The sequence below is a fragment of the Euleptes europaea genome, chromosome 7 (genome assembly GCF_029931775.1).
Source record: "Euleptes europaea isolate rEulEur1 chromosome 7, rEulEur1.hap1, whole genome shotgun sequence".
NCBI classification, from domain to species: Eukaryota; Metazoa; Chordata; class Lepidosauria; order Squamata; family Sphaerodactylidae; genus Euleptes; species Euleptes europaea.
The window spans coordinates 50,431,945-50,459,087 of record NC_079318.1 but is presented as its reverse complement, the minus strand read 5'-3'; the positions used below and the strand labels follow the sequence as shown (position 1 = coordinate 50,459,087).

General features: G+C 41.1%; 1 protein-coding gene across 1 annotated transcript in view; it reads right to left on the bottom strand.

The window, feature by feature from the left end:
* The window catches only part of USH2A (usherin), a 588,113-nt gene that overhangs the window by 409,158 nt on the left and 151,812 nt on the right, over positions 1–27,143 (bottom strand). Inside the window, exon 20 of the mRNA XM_056852957.1 lies at positions 26,891–27,121. Within this exon, the coding sequence (XP_056708935.1) occupies positions 26,891–27,121 (231 nt within the window). The remainder of the gene's footprint in view (positions 1–26,890; positions 27,122–27,143) is intronic.

The window sequence follows — 27,143 nt, the reverse complement described above, 5'->3', positions numbered from 1 at the left end:
TCCACACACATATGTCCGGTATATGGGAGGGGAGGGGACACAAAGAGTGAAGAACAGGACACAGTCAGCTATTACAATTTATCATTGGCTGATGGTGTAATTGTCAATACCACAGCACCACAGACAATATCCCACCCCTTTTGCCCTTAATTATTTCAAGAAAAAATGCCATCAGCTTTCTCCCCTGTTTTTATTTATTCGTTTTAGGACTGCTTTTGGCAGAAAAGTATTCATTTTGCTTTGTGACTCTAGTTAGAGATAGGTTATGTGCATGTCAGTTTTCTTATATGGGGTAGCTTGTTTTAGAACTTTAGAATCAACATAAAATTAATAGAAAATACAAAAAAATGCCAGGCTCCACAGTTGCAGAACATGGCTGTCTTTCTCAGGTTGTAAAAGGGAAGAGGGAGGGAAGGCAGCATGGTATAGCCCAATCTTGCCAGATCTCAGAAGCTAAGCAGGGTCAGTACATGAATGGGAGAACACCAAGGACAGCTCTGCAGAGGAAGGCAATGGGAAACCACCTTTGCTTCTCACTTGCCTTGAAAGCTCCTTGCAGGAATCACCATGTCAGTTGCTACCTGATGGCACTTATGTGAATATGTAAAGCCTACTTAAAGCCTGAAAGGACATGGGGAGATAAATCTCCACACTGGTACCCAATGATGTTAGCCGATTTTGCTAACTTCAAGGTGAGGTCTGGAGTTCTCCTGGAATTACAAATCATCTCCAGACTACAGAGATCAGTTCCCCTGGAGGAAATGGCAGATTTCTGGGGGAGGGGGGCTCTATGGCACCACATCCTTGCTGAGGTTGCTCCCCTCCCAAGCTCTACTCTCCCAAACCACCACTCCCAAATTTCCACGAATTTCCCAAGCCAGAGTTGGCAACCCTACTGTCGGCCATCCCAGACTACTGGTAACAGCCCCACATCAGGCACGAAAGGCCAGAGGGCCAGTTTTATTCAGTTTTTGAAATTATTCATACAGACCTCTACAGAAGATCCCCCCCCCCCCAAAAAAGGGCTTTTTCTGTTGAGTTAGAAAGCAAAATTCACCCCCGGCTGTTGTGTTGGTCATTACATCAAGGCAGCCAGTTTCTCAGCCCATAACTTTATGCTTTTAGGTGGGAAAAAAAGTGGCAAGGAAGTGAACATTGGAATAGTTGATGAGACTGGGTTGGCATGTTGCTTCTGTGTTAATTCCTAGAATTAGTTTCAGGACTCTACACTGTTTCCCACAAGGGTTCTTGATGATTATCTGTGTGCCTTTTTTTGATATACATTGATACTCATGTCCTTGTGATTCCCCCTTTTGCACACTTAACTCAGAGTAGACTAATTTATTGGGTTTTACCCAGGTTTATCAAATGAATCAACTTCTTCATATTCATCTTTCTCTTCCTTTGCCAGGCACAAAATAATAAGTAATGGAGCTTTTCTTGCAGACAGAATCTATTATTAAAAATTAAAGGATCATAATTGCAGCACATATTCACAATATATAATGCAGCTAATTACCTCAAGCCACAAGCAGTATCCTTTGACCCACATACTTTAATCATGCCACAGGTTGTCACACAGTGCAATAGAATGTACTCACAAATATTAAGACATTCACTTGAGATAATGAACATCAATCATGCTATTAAAATGGCCATTCAGAGTTATCTGACAATTGACTTTGAATAAACATGATGTGGGATATAATCAAAAGTGCTTTCATGTTACAGAGTCATTTCAGCTGGTTGGTGAGAGCCAAAAGGAAAAATGAAATTTAAAAAAAGGCAAAGAAACTTCCCGTCAGAAGATAGTTTCATATTTACTTAATTCCTGATAATGTATTTGTCTATATTTGACAATTCTAACATTCTAACAGTGCAATACTATGCCAAGTTATTTTAGTCTAAGCCATAAAATAAACAAAAAGATCATAGAAACCAACATTAAAGTAACAAATAAAATCAACAAATTGAAAAAGCAAGTGACATTGAAAAAAGTTCTATCAGTTTTCTAACAGCTTCATTACAGAAGACCTAAAAGCTTGTGTGTATGAAGTGCCATCAAGTCGCAGCCGACTTATGGCGACCCCTTTTTGGGGGTTTCATGGCAAGAGACTAACAGAGGTGGTTTGCCAGTGCCTTCCTCTGCACAGCAACCCTGGACTTCCTTGGTGGTCTCCCATCCAAATACTAACCAGGGCTGACCCTGCTTAGCTTCTGATATCTGACAAGATCAGGCTAGCCTGGTCCATCTTAGCAGTGTTTATACTGGCATATTTGCTTATGACACTGTTGTGAGTGTGACATCACTTCTCTGTCATAAGTACAATAAACTTCATGACATCAGTGGCAGGCAAAGAGTGATTTCATGTTTAAATTGAGTTTTATATATAAAAACCAACATGTGATTTCAAAATGGCTTCCTTTCACGTCTGATGTTAACAATATTCTTCCTAGGGGTGTGCATTTGGTAAAGCTGAAACGGAAAAAAATAGCTTTTTAAACTGAAGCCAGTAACCATGATCATTTCAGGATTGCTGGCTACAGCAGTAGAATGGGAAGAAACCCATTTTAAAAGAACCCTCCCTATTTTGGCACATTCGCACCAAACTCTGCAACGCTTTAAAGTTTAAATCCCCCCTCCCTTCTCCTTTATTTTAGCCTATGGGTAATCTTTCCAGGGCTCTGGGTGGGGTTGTTTTTAAGGTAACTGCTGGTGATTCTCCTTACAAGAACCCCCATGTTTGGTAAGGATTGGGTGGGGGGGTCCAATTTTATGGGGCCCCATTTTTCCTCCATTGGAAACAATGGAGGATGAATGGGGCACCCTCTTTGGGCTGCCATAAAATTGGACCCCCTGCCCCAATCTTTACCAAACTTAGGGGTTCTTCTAAGAAAAATCACCAGAAGCCATGCTGAAAATTTGGTGCCTATACCATAAAACACAGCCTTCCCAGAGCACCAGAAATCTTTCCCATAGACTATAATAGAGCCAAAAATTTCAGATTCCCTCCAAAAAACCATACCAGTATGGGGATTTGGGAATGTTCAGGGATCCTGAAAAATATTGGGTCCGATATATCTGAATCTGAATTTTCCCTATTTTTTTTTTGTACACCCCTAAGTCTCATAAGCCCTGACCTGGATGGCCCAGGCTAGCCTGATCTCATCAGATCTCAGAAGCTAAGCAGGGTCAGCCCTGGTTAGTATTTGGATGGGAGACCACCAAGGAATACCAGGGTTGCTGTGCAGAGGAAGGTAATGGCAAACCACCTCTGTTAGTCTCTTGCCATGAAAACCACAAAAAGGGGTCACCATAAGTCGGCTGCGATTTGACACACACAATTCTCATACAGTCACAAAAAGCTCAAAATATTACATCTAAAATTGTTATATGATAAGATTTGTGGAGTCTTGTCATGTTTCCATTTCAAGATTAAAATAATTTGAGGATATCCCCAATGTGTTACAATCAGTAGAATTTTTTTCAGCACAATTTAGTTCTCCATAGAGAAACAGGATACAACACATCTGATGCAGCATACAACCAAACAGCCAATCAGTACCTGAAAATAAAATAGTCAGATACACACAAGTACATATTTTGGGTTATCTGGTAAAGAAACCCACATAACACCTTCTGGATAGAACACAGATATTAGCTGTCATATCCTAATTCACCTCTGCATTCTGTTTCCTTAATGAATTCTGAAACATGCAATGATTTTGCCTGCTGATAGTATATCCCCTAATGGCTCCTGCTTCCTACCTACTCCTTTTTTCAAACTGTGCAAGGATTAGGGCTGCCAGGTAGTGGGAGATCTTCCAGCTGCAGCTAAAAATTGTTTTTGGAGCATCATCATGATGTCACTTCCAGGGCAAAGCAGAGGTGATGTCATTGTGCCCCCATGACACTCTATGATTCACTGGAAACTCTATGGTGCCCCCCCCCATGTCCCTGTCTCCCATCTCCCGGTGGGTGCCACCCACTTGCTGGCAACCCTACTCAAGTTAGATTTTCAAAAAGGTAATCATAGTGCTGCAGCATTGTGTTTTCTGGAAATGATGCTATTTAGAACACCCTCTTCCTCAGTGATGAGGAAGTAAGGAAAGAGAATGTGCATCGTCTTCCACACAGCTGAGATAGGAACCATGTGAACATATCACCCTTCAATAAACATTTCCTGGAATTTCTAGTGCCATTTCTTAGGAATTTCTCAGGGAAGCATTGAAGGCACCATGGAAACGTTTTGCTAAAAGAAAGGGGGAAATTTTCACCATTTCCACTCCCACTGCAGTCCTCTGACTTGGCCTTCAAGCTGTTCCTGGGGATTCCCAGGAGCAGCATTTCAGGAATAATTCTGGGGTGCTGAAGGGGGTTGAACGTGAGGAAGTCCCATCATCTTGACAGAAATCTCTTCCATCAGCAGAGATTTTCCATGGGATCCAAGCCATTAACCAGTCAATAAATTAAATATAGAGATGATGTTAAAAAATGCTCAGGTTCCAGGGTTTCACAAACATTGAAAGGAAATGAAAAGATCTTACACTAGATTCCAGGGCTTACTTTTAACTTTCCAGTAGTTGGGCAAAAAACATGTAGCTCGATTTACTGAGAATATACTATATTCTTACTGTTATTTTTCTTTTCAAATTTTGTAAGGATAACCAAAATGTCACCACAAAGACATCAGGTAAAAACAATCAAACATCCAATAAAAGGAAGATAGTCCCCAACGTTTATCTATAATATAATGTATAAAATAATTAAAACTCTAAATAGCATGTCCAATTATTTAAGGGGCTTCCCCTTGTTCTTAAATAACAGACTTTGAACTTCTCTGAGAGTGTTATATCCTGAGTTGAAACAGGTTTCAAAATAGTGCCAGGGCCCATGGCTTCTGGTAGGGCCTACTACTGATTACTGACCTACCTGCACTACACCTCCCTTCCACTGCCTCCTTTTGAGTGCTTTGCCTCTGTCCAGGGCCCCCAAAAACCTGAAAATGGCCCTAATCTCACATGATTATAATTGGGGTAGATTCAACTATTCTGCTCAGCCTTACTACAGCCTAAGTGGCTTCTTTGCCAGCTAGAGTGGCTGGATCCACCTGACCTTCCGCCCTCAAAAGCCACCATACATCAAACACCACAATAAAATGCAGTCCTTTTCAGAAAAGTCAGTTCACACATTCATTTGATGGGTATTGGCATGTCTGAACCAAGACCACCCATACTTACGTAGACTTGATCATAAATGACTAAAATGGTGGGATCTATTATTTTTTAGAAGAAGAAGAGTTGGTTTTTATATGCCAACTTTATCTCCCACTTAAGGATCAAACTGGCTTAAAATCACCTTCCCTCTCTCTCCCCACAACAGAAACCCAGTGAGGTAGGTGGGGCTGAGAGAGCTCTAACAGAGCTGTGACTAGCCTAAGGTCACCCAGCTGGCTTCATGTTTAGGAGTGGGGAAACCAACCTGGTTCACCATGCTGGCTTTACACCTAGCCATGGTAGCCTCTCATACCTCACAAATTAAAGGCTAGTGTGCATGTTATAATTATTAAACATAGGATTCTGAAAAGATTCTCTATGTTGTGGCTGCTCCAAGATGCCATGTGGATCACTCACATTTGTACCACCAGTAGACAATGGAAGAATCCCACATGGTGACTCACTGTATGTGTTACAAGCATTGTACGGAGCAGACAGCACATTGGGGCTGTCTCAAGTGATAATTTACTATGACCGTAAATGAGGGTCTTTGAATATTATTGCAATGAATAAATAATTGATAGAGTTAATAAATAAAATAGAGAGGTGATGCAAAAATGCTCATTTCCAGGATGGTTTTACTTTAGCTTTTCTCAGACGTTGAAAGGAAATGAAAGGATCATACAGTGGCCTCCCTAGCATACTTTTACAATCCTTTCCTAAGGCTTGCTTTTCCACCGAACATATGCAAGATTTCTTAATCTCATATAAATTATTCTGTACTTTAAATCTTTTTCAGCTTTTTATGCCACTCCATGATAATCACAATGTACTCTTTCCGTGATTTGCGCTGTAGCTTGAAGAGGAAACTGTATGTATTCTAGCTATTAGTAAAGAGAACTGCTGTTCTACACAACTGAAGAGGAGCACAATTTCCTTTAGAAATAGAGAACTGTTGAGAAGCCAAACTTATTATGAACACATAGAAAGAATAAACAACTTTGATTTTATCTTCAAAATAGGATAGCAGCGTCTTCCTACTTTAATTTTATATCAAAAATTGGGAGTAAAATGTTTCAGTGCTGCTATTGCTAAATTTTGCAATTCTACATCATTTTAGGGGCCTTTTGCCACTCACAGGGCGACAGCATCTTTTCCAGATATTTTTCTAAATCATCTCTGTCTTGTACATTCTGACTACATCTGAAAGAAATGCAACCAACTGATAAAGTTTTGATTGTATTCATAACAAAACAAAAAGTTAACTAGATAAACCTGAAAGGGGAAGCAAGCATAAATACTGTTGGGACAGATGATGAATGAATAAAAGGATAAACAATAGTATTCTTCACATCTTAACTTATTAGATCATGGAATTCATCTTCATTTAAATCCAATAACTTTTTCCTATAGAATTGACTGATCTGATACCTGTTTTGTTTTTGTTTTTTGCTGTTTTTTCCCACCCCTGTTATAGCCACTAGTGGTAAAACAAACAGGACATTTTAGCTTTAATCTTCTTACTACATAACCCAAATAACTTCAGTCATGTTTGCATTAATGTTGCATTAATCATGTTGTTGCGTATTAATGAGTTTTCAGGCTATGCTAATTACTGTCATAGATTCTGCAGCAGCCCATTAAATATACAAATTACAGAATTAAAGAGCCAGAGCTCTTCATGATTAATCTTTAAATGGAGAAAAACTAATGATGTCTGTACAAAGTTTCTCTCTACTTTTGGCTGACTGGGCCCAATGAACAATCAATTAGAGTATTGGAGGAAAAAGAAACCCCATGGATACCATACTTTCCCCCCTTTTTACTGTTATTCAAGAGATATGTGGATAAAACCTTTTCAGATTTTCTATTCTATGGACATTTATAATATTTTCCAATCTTTAAGACTTTCTTAAGTGTCTACAGGCTTACATTCATTATTATGTACCCACTAGAAGCAGCTGCCTCTGTATGAATATAGTAAATCAATCTTCTCTTTTTAGCAAGGACACCAGTCCTGTTGCTCTCTAGTTAGGAAGATTTACAGCAAACCTTGGTGAAAACAAAGGCAAGATAAGTTTAGAGTCATTTGATAAGATTTGATGTATTAGAAGCACTTTCCCCTCCTAGCTTCTGAATGATGTTTTGTTTAGGGAAAGAACAATGGCTAGTGGTTAGGGATTGTAAATTAAGAGAGATGGATTCTGCACTAAGTTCTGCCACAGACACAGCACAGAACATTAGTCAAGTCATTTAACTTCTCCTGGCCTAATTTCATGGTCCATTTGTAATGTGAAGGTGGGTCCTCTTCATGCATCTAGTACACAACATATTATTAGCAACAATAATGCAGAGGATATGAATGTTTATATTTCATAAAAATGATTTCATCCTGATTCAATCAAGTGTGTGCTACCCCATTACATTTTTACTTATCTTTGGAGATATGAATAATATTGGTGCCTGTAATAGTTGCCAACTGGACAGCACTGCTGGGATAACTTTTCCAGTAACCCAGAGAAAAGGAATTTTTAGTAAACATGGAAGCTCAGACTCAAATTCTTTGATGGATGGATGGATTTGGACAAATTAAGTAAACCTATACATATCTGTTGGCTCAGTATCCCACACAGCCAGTAATGGTACCACATAGGATTACTCCACAACTAAGTGCATTGTCACCTAACCATCTCAGTTCCATGGCAGACGCTGGGAAAACACCAGAACAACCCATGACAAGGTGGTCATGGCAGCTCAGGGCCATAAATGGAGGTGATGGACTGGTGTCTCAGTGCAGCTGCATAAAAGGAGATGTTTGCAGTACTGCATCAAAGGCTGACTGAAACTGAATCCTGCTGATATCATCAGCTAGCTAACAACTGCCTCACCACTGAATCATATGGCTCGCCATCAGCATCCTTGGGTACCACAGACTGAGATGATGGCATGATTCTCAAGGACAGAAAGTATCCTATTTAAGACCAAGACCAGTATCCCTTGTGCCTCTAAAGTTTTATTCAGCACTACATTGCACTCTACCTAAATTTTGGTTTAGCTAACAGAATTTATAAAAGCAATTTCAGAATTGGATCATGGAAATTTGCCACAGCTTCCAGTTCTTCCCAATGATTTGTACCTCTTCTCCCCACCACAATACTGATATTTATATTTCAATTGATCAAATATTGACAAAGAGTTAAAGGTACTCTTTGTGCTATGCTGTCTTAATACACCCATGTGTTCCTGCACACTGGAGGAGAATCTGTGCATCAGGAAAACGCAGCCCAAAAAGAATCTTGCTGCAAATTTACTTATAACCACATGACTACTGCCCTTGTGCAGTTTTTCATTGAGACATATGGATGTATCTGTAGAGAAGTGAAAAAGACACAAAGGAACTGAACAGTGGTCTGTATAAAACTTATTAATAAAAGCTGTAACAATAGAGGGTTCCTAATCCATCAATTCCACTTTGGAACAGATCAGAAACAACTCCAGAATCTGGGAAGAAATTCTAATGAGGATTCATCCTCACTTGGCCCATGATCTGGGGAATTTAGGACCATACTACATCTAACACCCGAGTTAATATGATTAAAACTACAGACATTTAATATGATCTTAAGAAGAAACAGGGAGAGGGAGGGAATGGCATGATGTGGAGTGAGGTCACAGCACTATGGAATACAGGCTAACTCCTCTCCATCTGGAAACCTCTCCTTCAGACTGCTTTAAACTCAGGTGTGGAAAAAGACTGACACAGGGGGTTCGTTAGTGCAATAGGGAAATGGCTCCGGAAAGATTTTTTTTTAAATTGCCCCTGCCCTTCAGCCCCCAAACTATGCTAAGCACACTCCTGCTCATTATGGGCCAAATTACATATTCGGAATTCCAATCAAGGAATTTGAATATAACATTTAGTTTGACCCTAACTTACTCGTGATTTTATTATTTCTGTGTAAAATCTGTCCTCCTAACTCTTCAGAGACAGAGCAACTTAAAATTAAAATAAAACAATTAGCAGCAGCTAGCATTACAAACTCTCTCCATATTTAAGTGAAGGGAAAATCACAGTTCACTCATTATCATTGCAATACAGTGCCTTGCTTGATTTTTGTAAGAAAGAATGGGGGCCAAAGCATATGTTATGTGTGACATGGGTTGGGTCATGGGTGCCCAATCCAACTTCTCAGTCACACAATCACATGGGGAGGAACCTTTAAAGATCTCTCCACCACTCCATGTGGCTCCAAATACACCAAGGGAAGGAGGGGCTTCAGGCATCCATCCTGTGTTGTTTTCACCTGAAGGCCCTCCTTCCTCCTTGATGAGTTTGGAGCTGAGAAGGCAGATGGAAAAAGTCTTTAAAGGTTAGTCCCCATGTGAACATGTGACTGAGAATTGGGCCAGGCACCTGTGACCCCTCTTGTGTCATATGTGATGTGTACTTTGGCCCTGATGAAAGCCCTACCTTGACTCAACTTCCTTGTTCCCCCCAAGATTTTTTTAAGAAGAAGAGTTGGTTTTTATATGCTGACTTTCTCTACCACTTTATAACTGTATCGTGTAAGTTGCCAAGACCAGATAACTTTGTCAAGAATTCATGAGAAAGGAGCTAGATTGGTTGGGATTTAAGTGTTGCTAACAAACAAAACCTTTCAATAGTTTACCATCTCTGACCCCCCCCCACACCCCTACAAACACTCCCCCATTCTCTCAATGTAGAAGAGTTGGTTTTTATATGCCAATTTTCTCTACCTTTTAAGGAGAATCAAACCAGCTTACAATCACCTTCCCTTCCCCTCCCCACAACAGACACCCTGTGAGGTAGGTGGGGCTTAGAGAGCTCTAGGAGAGCTGTGACTAGCCCAAGGTCACCCAGCTGGCTTCATGTGTAGGAGTGGGGAAATCAACCTGGTTCATCAGATTAGAGTCCGCCACTCATGTGGAGGAGTGGGGAATCAAACCCTGTTCTCCAGATTAGAGTCCACCGCTCCAAACCACCGCTCTTAACCACTATATCACGCTGGCTGCTAAAATATGCTGCACTAATTTGGTGGGTCTCTCCTTTGCTAGAATGTGGAGAGGGCAGATGGCTGGAAGGAGACTCTTGAGCACGACTGCCTGAAGATGCTTTGAAGTCTGGAAGCTGACTGGGAGGCTTCTCTCCATGTGATGACTCATTAAGACACAAATATATGAAACAGGTATACTCCTCTGGAACTGTTGTATATATGAGAAAACAGAGAGAAGTGTCTTTGCAGGGGTTGTTGATTCTTTCAGCTTCTGATTTATCCCTGATGAATAAATAAACATATGAGATCTCAAAGTGAGATCAGGGATGTTATCCCAGGATAACAGATCAAATAAACAAGCTTCTAATGCTGAAGACATGCAGAATAACTGCTACAAAGACAAAAAATAAACAGTTCCCTCATCCATCATATTCAATAGGGGTTTAAGCAGTAAAACACTTAAAACATTTTGACATCGTCCCAGAAACTAATTGGAGACCTATGATTTTCATTGTTGTGTTCACCATAAACCTGTATTTAATATTAGCTTCTGTAGTACAAACATTGCACAGGCAAAAAGTAATTAAACCAATCAAGGGGAAAGACCATGACTAGAGCTGGGTAAAATACAAATACATCAAAATTAAAGTCAGTGTAATGATCTGAAACACAGCAAATTTAGACAACAAGTGCTCCAGCCAAGGCAGAATCTGAGCATATAAGATTAGAAGAGTTGAAGGCACACAATAAAGTAGGAATTCTGCACCAAGGGTGGCTGCTTATTGATTAGGCTAAGCACATGATGAATAAAAGATTAGAAGTGATCTGAGACAGAAAATAGGCAGTAGTGGAAGTGTCGAATGAAGAGGAGACAAAAACCAATGGGTACAAGAAATATTTACTAAACCAGTTTCCAAATTTCCCCACCAGTTTGTAAATAAATCTTTCTTGCTGCCATTGGTTTTACTTTGTCCTCATTATGCTATATTTGAGGGAGGGGGATAGCTGAGTTAGTCCATCCTGTAAAACAACAGCAACTTTAAAAGCATCCTGTGGTACCATAAAGACTAAATGCTTTTGCTCATCAAAAATAAATCAAAAGGCCTTTCATTTATTTTGCTCAATGTGGCCCTTCTACTGGTTAAAGAGGAAGCGTAAGCGCAAGTTAGCAAAGGTTAATCCGAAAAGTTATTAGATCAGGCTACAATAAGCCAAAACAAAGGCTCAGCCAAAAAAAAAAAATCCAGTCAGAAACTTGGTAAGAACTGCAAGTCATGGGAAAAGTTCAAGATCAAGCTACATCCGACTTAACCCAACCTTACAAAGCAGAACAACAAACTCAGCAACAAATCTGCAAAATGTTAATGATTCAACCAAGGAAGCAATAATTGAAAGTTAGAAATATACAGTATTTCATCCAGTTGGGTTTGCAGTGCCATTTCCCCTAATTATTCTTGACACAGTGACCTTCTTCAGCAGAGACATAAAAATAGTTTGCTTCATTCGAAACAAATAGACTCACCAAAAGTTTGGTCTGGAAAGCTATTTGGTGTGTGTGTGTGCATGTGTGTAAAGTGCCATTAAGTCACAGCTGACTTATGGTGACCCCGTAGGGCCTTAAAGGCATGAGACTTTCAGAGGTGGTTTGCTATTGCCTGCCTCTATGTAGTGATCCTGAACTTCCTTGGTGGTCTCCCATCCAAGTACTAACCAGGGCCAACCCAGCTTAGCTTGTGAGATCTCATAAGATTGTTTTAGCCTGGGCTATCCAGGTTAGGGCATACTCATGCAAAAGTAAAATGCTTTATTAATTTGTTCAGAGTGAAGAAGACTGTTAGTAAGAATCTGACTGGGACAGATCTATTTTAATTACAGCAGTGCTACTACGGATGTTGTCATGTTTCCAATCTAACAATAACATTCATTTCTTATTTAGATTTGAAATCTCTACGCAGCAGAATATTCTCCATCCAAATAGTTTCCATTTTGCTATAATGTGTTTCTATACTATAAGGGTGTTTTGGCCACCTGCTCCACCAATATTATTTATGATAATTTATCATCCCTATGCCACTTTCAACTGTGCAAGACGTTGTATACTCGATTGGATTCAGTCTCTGCTCACCTTTTGTGATGCAGGTCACTTGTATACCTATTTTAAAGTTCCAAAATTGCATACTCTCCAATGATCTCTTATTTACTATGGACAGCCCTGTTTTCTGGCACCAGTTCCTTGAGATTTCATTGACATTATCTGGTGTGTAATCAGATTTTATAGCCTTGCTTTATATATGAGGTGAGTACCATCATCCAGTTAAACTCTTCCCAGTCTCCAAATGGTAAATGAGCTCTCTCTGTGTATATTCAATAAGCCATCTCCACTGCAATCAAGATCCTGACAGACATAGTTCCAAATGCTTCCTGGCCCAATCGAATGAGCTGAGGAACACTGAGAACTTCATTTCCAAGGTGTCTTAGCTGTGGCAGATGTTTCAGCACACATGCTTAGTAGCATCTGTTGTCACTGGGCCACTTGGGATATGATGTTTCAGTTGTGTCTGTGCTCATTGCAATGGACCGGGAATAATTTGGTGATATTTATTCTAGGCTGCCTGGTAGCAAGGGTAATTAATATTGATGCTTCTACTGCTAGGAGGCTACCCCTGCGTTGCCCACAACACCAGAAGAATTTGGTGGTGAGACTGAGCAGGGCATGAGGAGCTCATGGGGAGTATTAGGCCTCCAGACTCCTTTGTGCATCTGTTGAGATAATTTGGATCTTGAAGGGACTTTAGTCAGCATCAGGGTAACCTTAGACAACTAAGTCTGAATGAGCTTAGCTGGTGAGCTCATATTGTAGGGAGATTCCCTACTGGAATGCTAGTACTTTACTTCCAGTTCATACAACATATGCCCAACATCTGTTTGTCTGGTACTAGTAAATTGTACTGAATATCTTTGAACTACAGCTATTCTATAATAATGCTAAAATTAGACTTCCTATGTAAGGTGGGTGGTCATGGTTTAGTTTCCCTTGCCCATGTACTTAGATTATATTTTTAACTGGGCCTGTGTCATCTCTTTGCTTATAAATAGTGTCAGACATTAAGTACATGAGGACTTGCAATTTGGCTACCACCTAGAAAGGGTTGTCCACCCCTCATTATGTAGCTATGATCCAAACTGGGCCCTCCAAGCTGCAAGTAAAAAAGTTGAGGGATCACAGATATGTGGTCCTTCTCACTGCTTCTTCACAGAGAGATCTCAGATCTTCCTTCATCACAGATCTGCTGTCTCATCTGGTGTGACCCTCACTTCTGGTGAAGGAGGAAAGTATTTGCTCCTGGCAGACCTTATGGAGGTACTAGCAACAACTTCTGGAGGATACTAGTAAGGGGTTGCGCTGGCACCAGAGGGGGCATTCCCTAAGCCTTTTTGGATTCTTTGAAAACTGGACATTTAAAAAGTGTAGATTGATATTAATGTTATAAGGTGAAGAAAAATCTGCAAATGTTTCTGCATAGCCCAGTTGCTTATTTCCAACACTTCTCAGGTTGGGTCTCTTACTTGCTCTATATCCAGTAACAGACAACCAAACTACCCCAAGATGAACTCTCAACCCATGGAAATTTGGTTATCTATATAGTTCTGCTAAGTGCTAAGGAGAATTTATGACACTTGGGGAAAAAGTCATTTGTTTCAGCTCTGTGTTTCTTGCTCTGTGAAACCAATACTCCTCGGATTCAAAAACGGATACTCCTCAGATTCAAAAACTGAAATCAGTGGAGTTAAAATAATTTTTTTGCTGGAATGTGTCCCTTGCTTTTTAAATGCCAGCCATTGTTGAAATTGTAAAGCACGAGTGCTTTACAATTTCAACAATGGCTGGCATTTAAAAAGCAAGGGACACATTCCAGCAAAAAAATTATTTTAATCCCCACTGATTTCAGTAGGAGAAAAGTCAGTGGGATACAACATGGCTAGATAATGCCCAAAGACTTCAAATTTACAGCAGCTGCAAATATCTCCACACAAGATTGAAGCTTTTTTGCATTTGATGTAATAAATTCATTTCTAAGAGTAATTATAATTTGTAATTTATTGTTACGTGCCATTGGCCAGCATTTCTAAGAGTGTTTGCAAGATGACAAGTTATAAAAACAGGGTGATAGTCAAGCCAAGATAGTCAGGAAAAACCTCCTTCCACTGTCAATATTTAGGCAGATAAAAAGCTGACCAAGTGTTATTAGCTCTGTGACGAAGAAAAGAAAATGCTTGGAGCCATTCGCAATAATGGACTTGCACAGCTAAATATTCAGATGCTATACTAGATTTTTGAAAAACCTGGACTAAGATTATTACCATCATTTCATGAGTTCCCCCCTAGATGGTATATGTCTAAAATTCCATTTTAAAAGTTTACAATATTAGGTAGACACAGTTAACTACCTGGTATGACTGATATTCCATTTTAAGGGGAGGGGGAACCACAAGATAAATTACAAAACTTCATTGAGGTGCCTGAAATACTGAGGGAACCAGAAAAACCTGCATTTATATAAAACTGTAGATAAAGTAGGCTGATATAATATCTTCAAGCAGAGATTACTTTAGACTTGGAGCATGGCTGACAGGTGCTCAAGCCTCTGCCATCTACAGTGTGTTCATGGGAATAGCTAATGAAGTAGTACTTTTCAATGAAGCAGCAGATTGCATAAGCAAATAGTAATATTGAAGTAAAACTGCATAGATATATAAGGGGGGGCCATAAAGCCAAACCTAAAAGCAGTTCATATGGAATACCCCATGTCAGGGCCTAAACATGGAGAGAGGGTACTGGGATGTGGAGATCTAGGGGACACAGTCAGTCCAGTTGCAATCCTGTTACCATGAAGGAAAAGGAGGAAACATTCTTTCATGGTTCATGAAGCTGTATATATGGATAGGATGGCATCGTGGTATACATGGGGGAGGGGGCCTGTATTACAATATTGTACACCCCCTCCAGAAAAAAAACAACCACAACCCAATGCTTAAGCCCTGGCCCAAGTTCATTATCTAGGCTCACACCTACTTAATTCTGAATAAAGTGCAGGATTGCTTCAAGAGCATTTACAAGGTAACTAAATTGGTAGATGTGAGCACAGAATACTGCCTGTTCTTTGAGAGACACCGCCCAAACAAAGTATCCAAAATTATTACCATCCACATTTCTCCCCAGATTTTGAAATTTCAAATCACCTGGATCTTGTTTCAAAGTGAAACAATAAATTACCGTATATACTCGAGTATAAGCCGAGTTTTTTAGCCATGATTTTTTGCTTTAAAAACTCACCTCGGCTTATACTCGGGTCAATACGGTAATTCGCCTGCCCGGCCCTCTCCCAGCGCGCTCCCGCCGGCCAGCTGATGGGCGGGCTGTCCCGCCTTCTCCCCCCCCACCCGATCGCGCCTTCTGCGCGGCGGCAGTGGTGGCTTCTTCCCCACCCCACCCGATTGCGCCTTCTGCGCAGTGGCAGCAGCGGTTTCTTCCCCCCCCCCAACCGATCGCACCTTTTGTGCGATCACGCCTTCTGCTGGGCAGTGGCAGTTTCTTCCATCCCACCTCCCCCACCCCCCACCTCACCCGGTCCGGTCCTCCCATTTGCCAGCTGACCGTGCGGGGCCTCCTGCGTGCAGGGAGGGGGCCGCCGCCACCTCCTGCTTGCCTGCGCGCCTGGAGCCCGGTCAGGTAAGCCTGCGGGGGGGGGTTACATTTCCCCCTCGGCTTATCCATGGGTGCTAATTTTTCCCCATTTTTGGGGTGAAATTAGGCACCTCGGCTTATACTCGGGTCGGCTTATACCCGAGTATATACAGTAGGAGTCCTTTTTTACTCTGTTTTTCATTACCATGTGTTGTATTGTGAAAGGAATTTTGTAGCAGCTGTCATTCCTTTTGATCATTTGCATCTCTTTCAGTGTGCATATGCACAATGATTAAAACACTGCAAAAAAGTAATCTTTGTATGATTGTACATACAGTTATTCCAGGGGTTTATTTCGCTGGGAAAGGGGTGTTCCACCAATGTATATTTATGCAAAATTAATTCTGGACTGCTCTTTGGGGGCTTTTTGGGGCATCATGTCAGAAGGGGGGAAATGAGGTGCGCCTAGGGGAGAGTCCTTGAGCCTGTGAAAGCATACGTATGGATCCAAGCCATAGATATGATTGCATCAAAAATTATTTGTTCGTCTGTTTTTCTGAACATGCATGTCTGTATTAATAACACAGAAGATGGAACAAATGCACATGAGCTCAAAGAACTAAAGTTGTGACAAACTGCATGCTTCAATTCCTGAATTAATTTTTAAAATCCTCCTAATTAAACCATAAACAGTAAAGAGCAAAAGGCAACGTAGAGCAAAATCCTGGAAAAATAAAAGAACAGATCTGGGGGAAGCCACTGATCTTTACACAGTGTCCCAGAGCTGTTTCTAGAGAAGATACCTGAAAATTCACAAAATTTCCAGATCCAGTATTTCAACAATCAAAGACTGATCTACAATGTAATGTTATTATATATTGCTTGGCACCCTTTGTTACACTTAAGAACAATTCTAAAATTTACTGCTCAATAACAGAGTCTTCAGCTGTAAAGGTTAACTATTAATTACTTTGTTATATTCAGTTACTGTTTCGGAAGTTTCAATGTAATATTGCTGATTTAAGAAAAAAAGCAATAGCAATACTATGAAGGCCAGCCCAGGGGATAGCAATAGCTGGTGATTACTAGATCATAGAGTCTGGTTAAATCAATACAAAAGGCTCAACAACATTGATTACTATCCAGGGCTATAAAAATCTAACTGCTCCTTTTGTGAAAAATATAAGTGAAATGAACAGGCCAAAGTAGGTGCATAGTTATTTAAATTAAAAGTTTGTCTCAAACTACAAATGGTGGTAATTAACCTGTTTATGGATATATGTTAAGATTGTAAAGGGAATGAAAGTAGGTTTCACCTAAAATTTTAAGAATTCACGATTTCAGATTGCTAGTTCTCTATTTACATTCTCAATTAAATTTAAAACATTACAGACTTTGTTCCAAGTCACTTTGTTCAAGTAGGGCTGTCAATTCGGTTCGGCCCGAACTGAAAATCATCCGAATTTCCCCTGATTCAGTGGTTTTTAGTTCGGGAGGAACCGAACTCAAAACTGGCAGGCAACCGGGGGGGCCGAATTCAGCGAGTTCGGGAGTTCGCAAATAAATTCGGCCGTCAGTAAGCAGCATAACCGTCAGTAAGCAGCATTCTCCTCCCCCGGCCAATCGGTGGGCAAGCTGGGTCTTCTTCTGGCCAATCAGTCAGGATTGAGTACTGGAGGAATCAGCTGATATGCGGCCCGGCCAGGGAGAGAGAGAGAGAGAGAGAAATCCTCATGTGTGTGTGTGGGGTGCTTGTGCACATTCGCTCCTTTCTGTGGCTGCAGGGGCGTATCTTTTGGGGTACAGACACAAAACTTTCACTGGAGCTTCATATGAAGCTTCTTAAGGTACCCCCCAAGTTTTGTAAACATTGGGTCAGGGGGTCCCGAGATATGGGCTTTCCCCTTTCCCCTTTCCCCTTTTCCCTATTGGGATGAATGGATCAGCCGATCCTGTGCATCTCCAGAGCAAAACGTTCCGTGCCTAATTGGAATCATCTTGGATTACAAGTCCTCTTCAGCCCCTCTTGATGGAACAGAAGACAGCCACAGTAAGACCCCTTTGGGGGCTATAATCTATAATTTTTCTCCTGTGTGAGTGTGGGGGGGAAGCAGAGTCTGTGTGTGTGTGGGGAGGGAGCAGTTTCTGTGGGTTGGGGGGAAGCCAAAGGGGGCTTTTGCCGGTTCTGCCTGGGGGTGTGTTCCCCCTCGAGTCTCTCGCTCCCTGGTTTGAGGGGGGAGGTTTCAGTTGTGTGTTGCAAAGGTGTTGTTTAACAAGTTGTGTTGTTTTGCAGTTGTTTTGCAAATTTCTCAGCTGTTGTTGGGGCTGGGAGCTTTGTGCGTGGGCGGCAAGCTCTGCTGAGAGATGCACATTAAGGGTGGGGGGACCCCTTTCAGGGCCCATATCTCAGCCCCCCCTGACCCAATCTTTACAAAACTTGGGGAGTCTTTCAATAAACGTCCTTTGAAGCTCTGCGGAAAGTTTGGGACCTCTAACCCCAAAAATGCCCCCCCAGAGCCACGGAAAGGCGCGATTGTGTTTTTAATGGCTTTATTCGGCCGAATGTTTTCCCGAACTTTGAATTCCCGCCGAATTGAACGGATCCGAAGTGGGGGAGTTCGGACTTCGGCACGTACCGAACCCACAAGGGCCAAATTCGGCCGAATCTGAACTGTACCGAATTTTTTTTTTGACAGCCCTATGTTCAAGTCACTTTGTTCAAGTCGCTCCCGGCTCATGGTGACCCTATGAATCAATGTCCTTCAAAACGTCCTATCTTTAAAAGCCTTCCTCAGGTGTTGCAAATTGAGGGCTTTTGCTTCCTTTATAGAGTCAATCCATCTCTTGTGTCTTCCTCTTTTCCTGCTGCCTTTTCCTAGCATGATTGTCTTTTCCAGTGACTCTTGCCTTTTCATAATGTGGCCAAAGTATGATAGCCTCAGTTTAGTCATTTTAGCTTCTAGGGTCAGTTCAGGCTTGATTTGATCTATAACCCACTGATTTGTTTGTTTGTTTGTTTGGCAGTCCACAGTATCCGTAACAATCTCCTCCAACACCACATTTCAAAGGAATCTACTTTCTGCCTATCAGCTTTCTTCATTGTCCAGCTTTCACAACCATACATAGTAATAGGGAATACATAGTAATAGGGAATCTTATGAGAATGGAGTAGGGGTCACTGGGGGTGTGGGGGGGAGGTAGTTTGGAATTTCCTGCATTGTGCAGGAGGTTGGACTAGATGACCCTAGTGGTTCCTTCCAACTCTATGATACCACGATGGCATGAATTAACTTGATCTTGGTTGCCAGCAACACATCCTTACATTTAAGAATCTTTTCTAGCTCCTTCATGGCTGCCCTTCCCAGTCTCCTTCTGACTTCTTGGCTGCAGTTTCCCTTTTGGTTGATGATGGAGCCAAAAAATAGAAAGTCTTGAACAATTTCAATTTTCTCATTGTCAACCTTAAAGTTGAGTAATTCTCCTATAGTCATTACTTTTGTCTTCTTGTTCAGCTGTAGTCCTGCTTTGGAACTATCTCCTTTAACTTTCAGCAGTAATCATTTCAAGTCTTCACTATTTTCTGCCAGTAATGTGGTGTCATCAGCATATCTCAAATGGTTAATGTTCCTCCCCCCAATTTTCACTCCACCTTTATCTAAATCTAATCCAGCTTTCCTAATGATATGTTCTGAATACAGATTGAAGAGATAGGGAGATAAAATACATCCTTGTCTAACACCTTTGCCAACTGGAAACCATTCTGTTTCTCCATATAGAGCTGTTGAAAAAAAATTCGTTATGGTTCGGATTCGGCCGAACCCGGCCCGACTTGGATCCGGTTGGCCAAATTCCGAACCCCCCCTGTTTGGGAATGCCGAATTCGCCGGGAAATTCGACATTCCTGAACAAATTCAGTTTAAAGACCCCCCCCCCGTCCGGTTTCCAGGGAGTCCCCAGCCCCAACGGTGACCCGTGGGAGTGGGGGAAGGAGCCCCCCAACCCCCACTTACCAGGGAAGAGGTCCAGAGAGGCGGCAAACGGAGGACGGTCAGAGCCACCGCCCCGAGGCTGGGCAAGTGCGCCGGAAGCCTCGGCAACAGCCGAAAGGCCCGCTCGTCAGCTGGCGATTGGAGAGGGCGGCCCCGGCCGGCCATGCTCAACAGGTGGGGTGCAGCAGCGACCTCAGCTCCCCGCGGTCCCCCAGCCGGGGCCCCATGGGAGTGTCCGGAAGACCCGCCCATCAGCTGGTCGTCGGGCAGTTTAAAGACCCCCCGCCCGGCTTCCCGAGAGTCCCGGAAAACCGGGCAGCATGGAGCACTTTAAAGACCCACCGCCCCCCCTTCCTGGGAGTCCCAGGAAGGGGGTGGGGGGGTTAAATGGCTCCGCACTGCCTGCCCAGGCAGCACGGAGCACTTTAAAGACCCCCCCCGCCCAGTTTCCTGGGAGTCCCTTGAAACCTGGCGAGGGGGTCTTTAAACAGCTCCACGCTGCCTGGCAGCACAGAGCAGTTTAAACCCCCCCCCCCGCCGCCCGGTTTCAAGGGACTCTCGGGAAACCGGGCGGGGGGGGGTCTTTAAAGGTGGGAAAAGGCAGGTTCGGGGAATGCCAAACCTGCCAAATTTATCCAGTGATCGCCTGAACTTGCCGAATTCGGAACGTCGTTTTCCCGCTTTTTTTGAGTTTGGTTCCATCCGAACTGAAAACCCCCGAATCAGGGGAAATTCGGCTGTTTGTTTGGTTCAGACAAACCGAATCGACAGCCCTATCTCCATACTCTGTCCTAACTGTGGCCTCTTGTCTAGAGTACAGATTGCACATCAAAACAATCAGATGTGGTGGCACACCCATTTCCTTTAAAACTAGCCATAGCTTTTCATGATCCACACAGTCAAAAGCTTTGCTGTAATCTATGAAACACAAGCTGATTTTCTTCTGAAATTCTCTTGTACACTCCAGTAACCAACATAAATTTGCAATATGATCTCTAGTGCCTTTCCCTTTTCTGAATCTAGCATGAACATCAGGCATTTATTGTTCCATATATGGTAGCAGTCTTTGTTGTAAGATTTTGAGCATCACTTTACTTGCATGAGAAATTAATGTGATGGCCCAATAGTTGCTGCAACCTTTGACATCTCCTTTCTTGGGAATTGGAATGTAAATTGATCATTTCCAGTCTGTGGGCCATTGTTTTGTTTTCCATATTTGTTGGCATATTCTTGTCAAGATTTTGATGGACTATGTTCCTGTGGCTTGGAATAGCTCTATTGATATCCCATCTGCTCCTAGTGATTTGTTTCTTCCAATTGCTCTCAGTGCAGCTTTCACTTCACTTTCTAAAACAATAAGTTCTTCTTCAAAAGATTCTTCTTGGAAGGAATCTGTCATCCTTTCATCTCTTCTGTATAGTTCTTCAGGATATTGTTCCCACTTTTTCTTTATTTTGTCCTGTTCAGTTAATGTATTTCCATGTTGATCATTCAGCATGCCTAACCGTGCTTTAAATTTCCCATTGATTTCTTGGATCTTGTGGAACAGGTCTTTTTTGTTGTTCTCTTCTGTTTCTTTACACTGGTCATTATAATAGTTCTCTTTGTCTCTACATGCAAGTCACTGGAATGCTGCACTTAGACTTTTAATTCTCTTTTTGTCACTTTTTACTTTTGCTTCTTATCTATCTTTAGCAACTTTAAGAGTTTCCTCAGTCATCCATCGAGCCTTTTCATTTCTTTTGGCTACAGGAATAGTCTTTGCACATTCTTCCTTTAAGATATCTCTAGTTTCTATCCATAGTTCTTCTGGTTTACATTCACTTGAACTTACTAATGCAAAACTGCTCTTTACATGGTCTTTAAACTCTTCAGGAATGTTGCTTAGATTGTATTTTGGCGTTGGGAATGTTGTGCGTTTTTCTTCAGCTTTATTTTGATTCTCGATATTAACAGTTCATGATCTGTACTGCAGTTGGCTGCTGGTCTTTAGCAGAAATAATAGAGCTTTACCATCTTCTGCTTCCAATTATTTGATTTCTATACTGGCCATCTGGTGATGTCCATGTAATACAATCGTCTATCTAGTTGCCTGAAACATGTGTTTGCAATGAACAAATTGTTGTCTTCACAGAATTCTATGAGTTGTTCTCCTGCTTCATTCCGTGCTCTTAGCCCAAATCTGCCAACAACATTTGATTCTGCTTTGTTTCCTACTTTTGTGTTCAAGTCACCTATGATTGTCAGCACATCTTGTTTAGGTGTGTGATCAATTTCTTCCTGAACATTTGCACAAAAACTTTCAGTTTCTTCCTCATCAGCATCTGTACTGGTAAATACCCATTTACCAGTACAGGTATTCAGCTTTTTTATGACTTACCCGAAAATTTCGGGGTCCAATAAACCTGAATCTGAAAAATACCAATATTTTTTTGTCTATATACCCCTAGTTTCTATGGCCTTCCTGGATCAACTGGAAGTGCAAGATAGAGCTGGGTTCCATCCACATAAGACAACCCAACCCAAATCTCTGAATGACCTCACCCAGCAGGTACATAGATATGTTGAAAAGCACAGGGGACAAGATGGAGCCTTGTGGAATCCCACAGGCCAGAGACCAAAGAGCTGAGCAGCAGTCCCCTAGTATCACCTTCTAAAACCTACCTTCCAGGTAGGATATGTTTGCACTATATATACGCATAAAGAAAGGCAATGCTTAACATGTAGAAGCTTAATATTACAAAACTTTTGTGATTTTTTTCACACACTGATCTGTATAATATAATGTTGCCACAGCTAAATCCTGACTGATGGTTTTGACAAAAATAGCATTGTGCAGTCTATGATCTGATTGATTTTAGGCCATAAGTATTTAAACCTAATAAGGACAACAAATTTAATCCCCCCATCACCACTTTAAACGTTAGCAATCACTCAGTTGATAAGACTCATCATAGTTAGACAAGATATTAATTTGATCTTTCTGAAAGATCAATTAGGGGATGAAACATGTCCTGATAATATTCATAGGAACGTTTCCTGGTGATATTCATGACAGACAATTGGAATCAATGGATGTCTTCGCTTACATGTTTGTTCAATATTCTACTTGGTAGTTCCATCATGACTGTCCCTTGTAAAAACCGCAAGGCAGGAGTAAGAAAACCACAACTAGCAGTGTAAAAAGCAGGCAGCATTTCAGAAAGTCAGAAGTATTGGTGTATAATGATTTAGTATAGCAGAGGTAATGTGGTACAGCAAACACAAGGGAAGACTAGATTCAAATCCCCATTCCGGCACAAAAACTAATTGGGTGACCTTGGTCCAATGACTGTTTCAATTTCGTCTACCTTATAGGATTGTTGTGAGAATAAAATGATATAATCTCCAAGTATGCTGTACTTTGCGCCTTAGAAGATGAGAGGGATATAAATGTGATCAACAAAACCTATCTCATAAAGCTGCATAGAATTCTATAGCACAGAAGTAGGGATGTACACTATTTTAACTACAAGATACATAGCTGCAAGTCAGAGTAGACAATACTGGGCTACTAGGACTAATGGTATGACTCAGTGTAAGGCAACTTCCCAGCTTCATATTTTGAAGTATTAAAAATTCTCTTAACATATATAGTTTAGGAGAGTTTATTTTTCATTTTAATCTTCAAGAGCTAATCCAGGAGCTAATCTTAGAATCATGCTGTGAATATTGTGCTCCCTACCAAAATCTAAAATGGTACCCGGTTAAGTCATCTGTGTGCAAGCAACCCAGTGTGAGGTCAGTACCTATAATAATTTTCTGCAATTTTTCTGCTATTTCCCCATCCATCACATTTGTGTACTCAAAAACCACTACAGAATGTTGACTGACTTAAACAAGTATGTCTCAGTTTGGCACTAGGCTCTGAAATTACTTTAGAAATGTATTTGAAGACCCATGATGTCCTGTATAGCAGGACTACCATAGGTACATATGGAAATTCATTCTTTACTATAGACTTGCACATTTAAAAAAAAGAAAGAAACAAAGACTAAATAGATCTTTTTATTTCAACAAAAAGATAGAAAAGCAAAATCTTGATATGGATTAAAACAAACAAACCTATGTCTCTGGTTAACAAAAACAGCCCTGTCTTAGAGGGAAAATATTACCACAGTAATGCCACCTGTTCAGGGTCAGCTTGGCATATTTGTAGCATAAATCCCTGTTGTGCAAGTTAGACAATACCTTAAGATGTTTTGTTTACAAAGCAGTACAATTCACTTTGTTGTACTGGATCACTCCTTCTCACTCTATCTTTAGGCTTCTTGGGATTAGGAAGAAGGAAGAAAGAAAACATCTTGTTTGAGAAGGTACTGTGGATTCATTTTATGTGCAAGGCCACAAGTCTTGCTAAAAAGAGTTCGAAGAAAAACGAAGGGAGGCTATCTAATAGTGTCATATATAAGTACAGGTGGAAGGAAAGTATGAGTCAGTATGTTCTTCACAGAAACATGATTCTGACCCACAGTCCTTGATTAAGCCTCTTATCTACATAACTGCTTAGGGAGAAGGATCCATGTGTCAGGAATAGGGTTGCCGGTTTGGCCTGGAAATTGACAGGAGTCCTGAAGGATGCAGGAACATGTGGGGGGTGCCATCAGCTCAAAGGTTGTTGATTTTTTTAAATCTTCTCCCACAGCTGGTCCAAGCGCCCTTGAAATTTAAAGGCAGTTTAGTTGACCAATTTGGAACATCAGTGGTACAGGTATAGGGTTGCCAACCTCCAGGTAATAGCAGAAGATCTCCTGCTATTACAACTGATCTCCAGCTGATAGAGTTCACCTGGAGAAAATGGCTGCTTTGGCCATTGGACTCTATGGCATTTAAGTCCCTCCCCTCCCAAACCCCGCCTTCCCCAGGCTCCGCCCCAAAATCTCCCGCAGATAGCGAAGAGGGACCTAGCAACCCTATACAGGTAGCAAGGGGTTGTGCCGCTCCTGGACAGGAACAGGAAGGCTATCAGTCTGACTACACCATGGATAAAAAGTTAAATACATACAACCAGCTCTGTCATGTAGGAAATATGCAGAAGTTGACTTGTTTCTTAAATGTGTGTTAAACTGTTGCAATGCAGAGGGCTGTGGCAGGTTTTGTAACATTCCATGATTTCTGTTGCTCTATCCCTAGTTAGTGACTCATTATACGGAGTGAACATGATAGTTCTACCTATACCTTGATGGCATTCTCTCACTACTTTCCGCTTCGTTATTTATAGAAGTAGATGGGAATTACAATAAGCCCCAGTTGTATATAACTTATATTCTCCTTGCACATTTATCCAAGGGGATTGAATGTTTTTTTTTATTGTTCCTCCATTGTGTGAATGTGGAAACTATCTTTGTGAAATGAAAAGCACGAGGGGAGGGGAAATCACCCAAATATTTGATGTTATACATAAAGATATTGTAGTGCTTTTTTCTCAGTAAACAAAAATAATGACATCCTCCAAACAAAAATTAATAAAACAAACATTAGCTTACAAAAACTAAAAAAATATATTTTGAAGTATTAAAGCAATACTTGGTATTACATAAACTGAAAAATCAAAGATTCAGAAAAAGCAGGGAAGAAATTCACTCCTTAAATGAAATGGAAGTCTGTAGGTTAGGAGAACACCTTGCCCACTCAGTACTAGCATAAATGATTACAGAGAAATATCTAAGAAATATACAGAAACCGGTTTTTAAAGACCCAACCTTTACCATATTAATACTGCATAAAGGGGGGGGGGGCAAATTCACCCCATTTTTAATGGTGAAGATAACCATGTTAGTCTTCCATGTGGTATGATGGCCTGCACAGAATCAGTTCCAAACTATCTATGTTCCTGCTGTGCTTCTGCCTTCCAGCTTAGTGTAGAAAAGACAATGGAGGCTGCAAATGGGCTGAAACACACACTAAAGTAGCAATACCTCATAACTAGGCATTAACTTATAATGCAGTTGGCTGAAAGTTTGGCCACCACTGAAATAAAATAACCTGTCATCTGGTTGCAGGATCAAACATGGCCCTTCTACGACTCTGCAAGTTGCCTTCTGGATGCAGAATTTTATCTTGGTGGATATCCAATCTAATTTCATATTGTTTTATTTGTTGTTAACCACTTTGAAGTCTGATGATCTTTATGGCAGAAAATCAAAATACAACATAAATAAGTAAACAAATTTCATTGGGCCAATTTGGACAACTGGTTGCAGTAATGAGTGGTGGTCACCCACCCAGTGTGCCAGCTCCACCATCTGAGCTAGCAAGCGCCCACATGTTCCTGTATCATTGAACTCTATAGAGCCTATGTTGACTAAATGAGGACTGTCAACCATGTGTACACAGTTTACACATGCCAAATTAGACAGCATGGCAATGCGTAAATATTCACTGGCATTGGAGGAGGGAACAATATACTGGATGGGTGTGGAGGTAAAGCTTGCCATTTTCTTTTCCCTTCACATCATTTTTTTTGCTCTTGGATTTAACTAGTTCGAATAGTATTTTTGTGTAAATTTGCTCCATAAAATGGTGTAAAAGAAACAAATGAACAAGGAACACCAGAACAAAAGTGGGAGGAAGTAAAAAGGCTCATAATGACAACATACTCAAACAAAAAAGGTGCATTCGTACTTCCCTACTACAAACCCCCACTTTATATAAGAATGAAGCGGACCCATGAATAAATTAATGGGACAGGAGTGAAGGGGGCTTAGTTATAGTCCAATCTACACAGCTCTTAGTGCAAGGTCCTAGGAACTAATCAGGATATACAGTATGTTTTTTCTACAATGCCAAGCTCTACTGGTTACATGCTTTGTATGGTCATTTTAAAAACTTTGTCATAAATATATTGAGGTGGTAACCATCTAGCCATTTTTGCACAACTGAGTATCATGTTACACTACAAACCAAATACACACTTTTTGCGCCAAACATCACCATTCTCTTACCTGTAAAATATGTGTTGGCAGGGAGAGTGGATGCTGGAAATTTATAATACCCATTTCCTGCGAAACGGATTCCTTTCACTACAGTTACATTTGATGTTGCAAAAGAAGCATCCATTCTCTCCAGCTGATAGGTTGGAGGAGGCCCATTAAGTTCTTGAGGTCCGTTCCAACTTATCTTTATTACTGTACTGTTTACTCCTTCTGCGTGCGGGGCAATTAGCTGTCTTGGAGCTATTTATATGAAAGAAAGAAA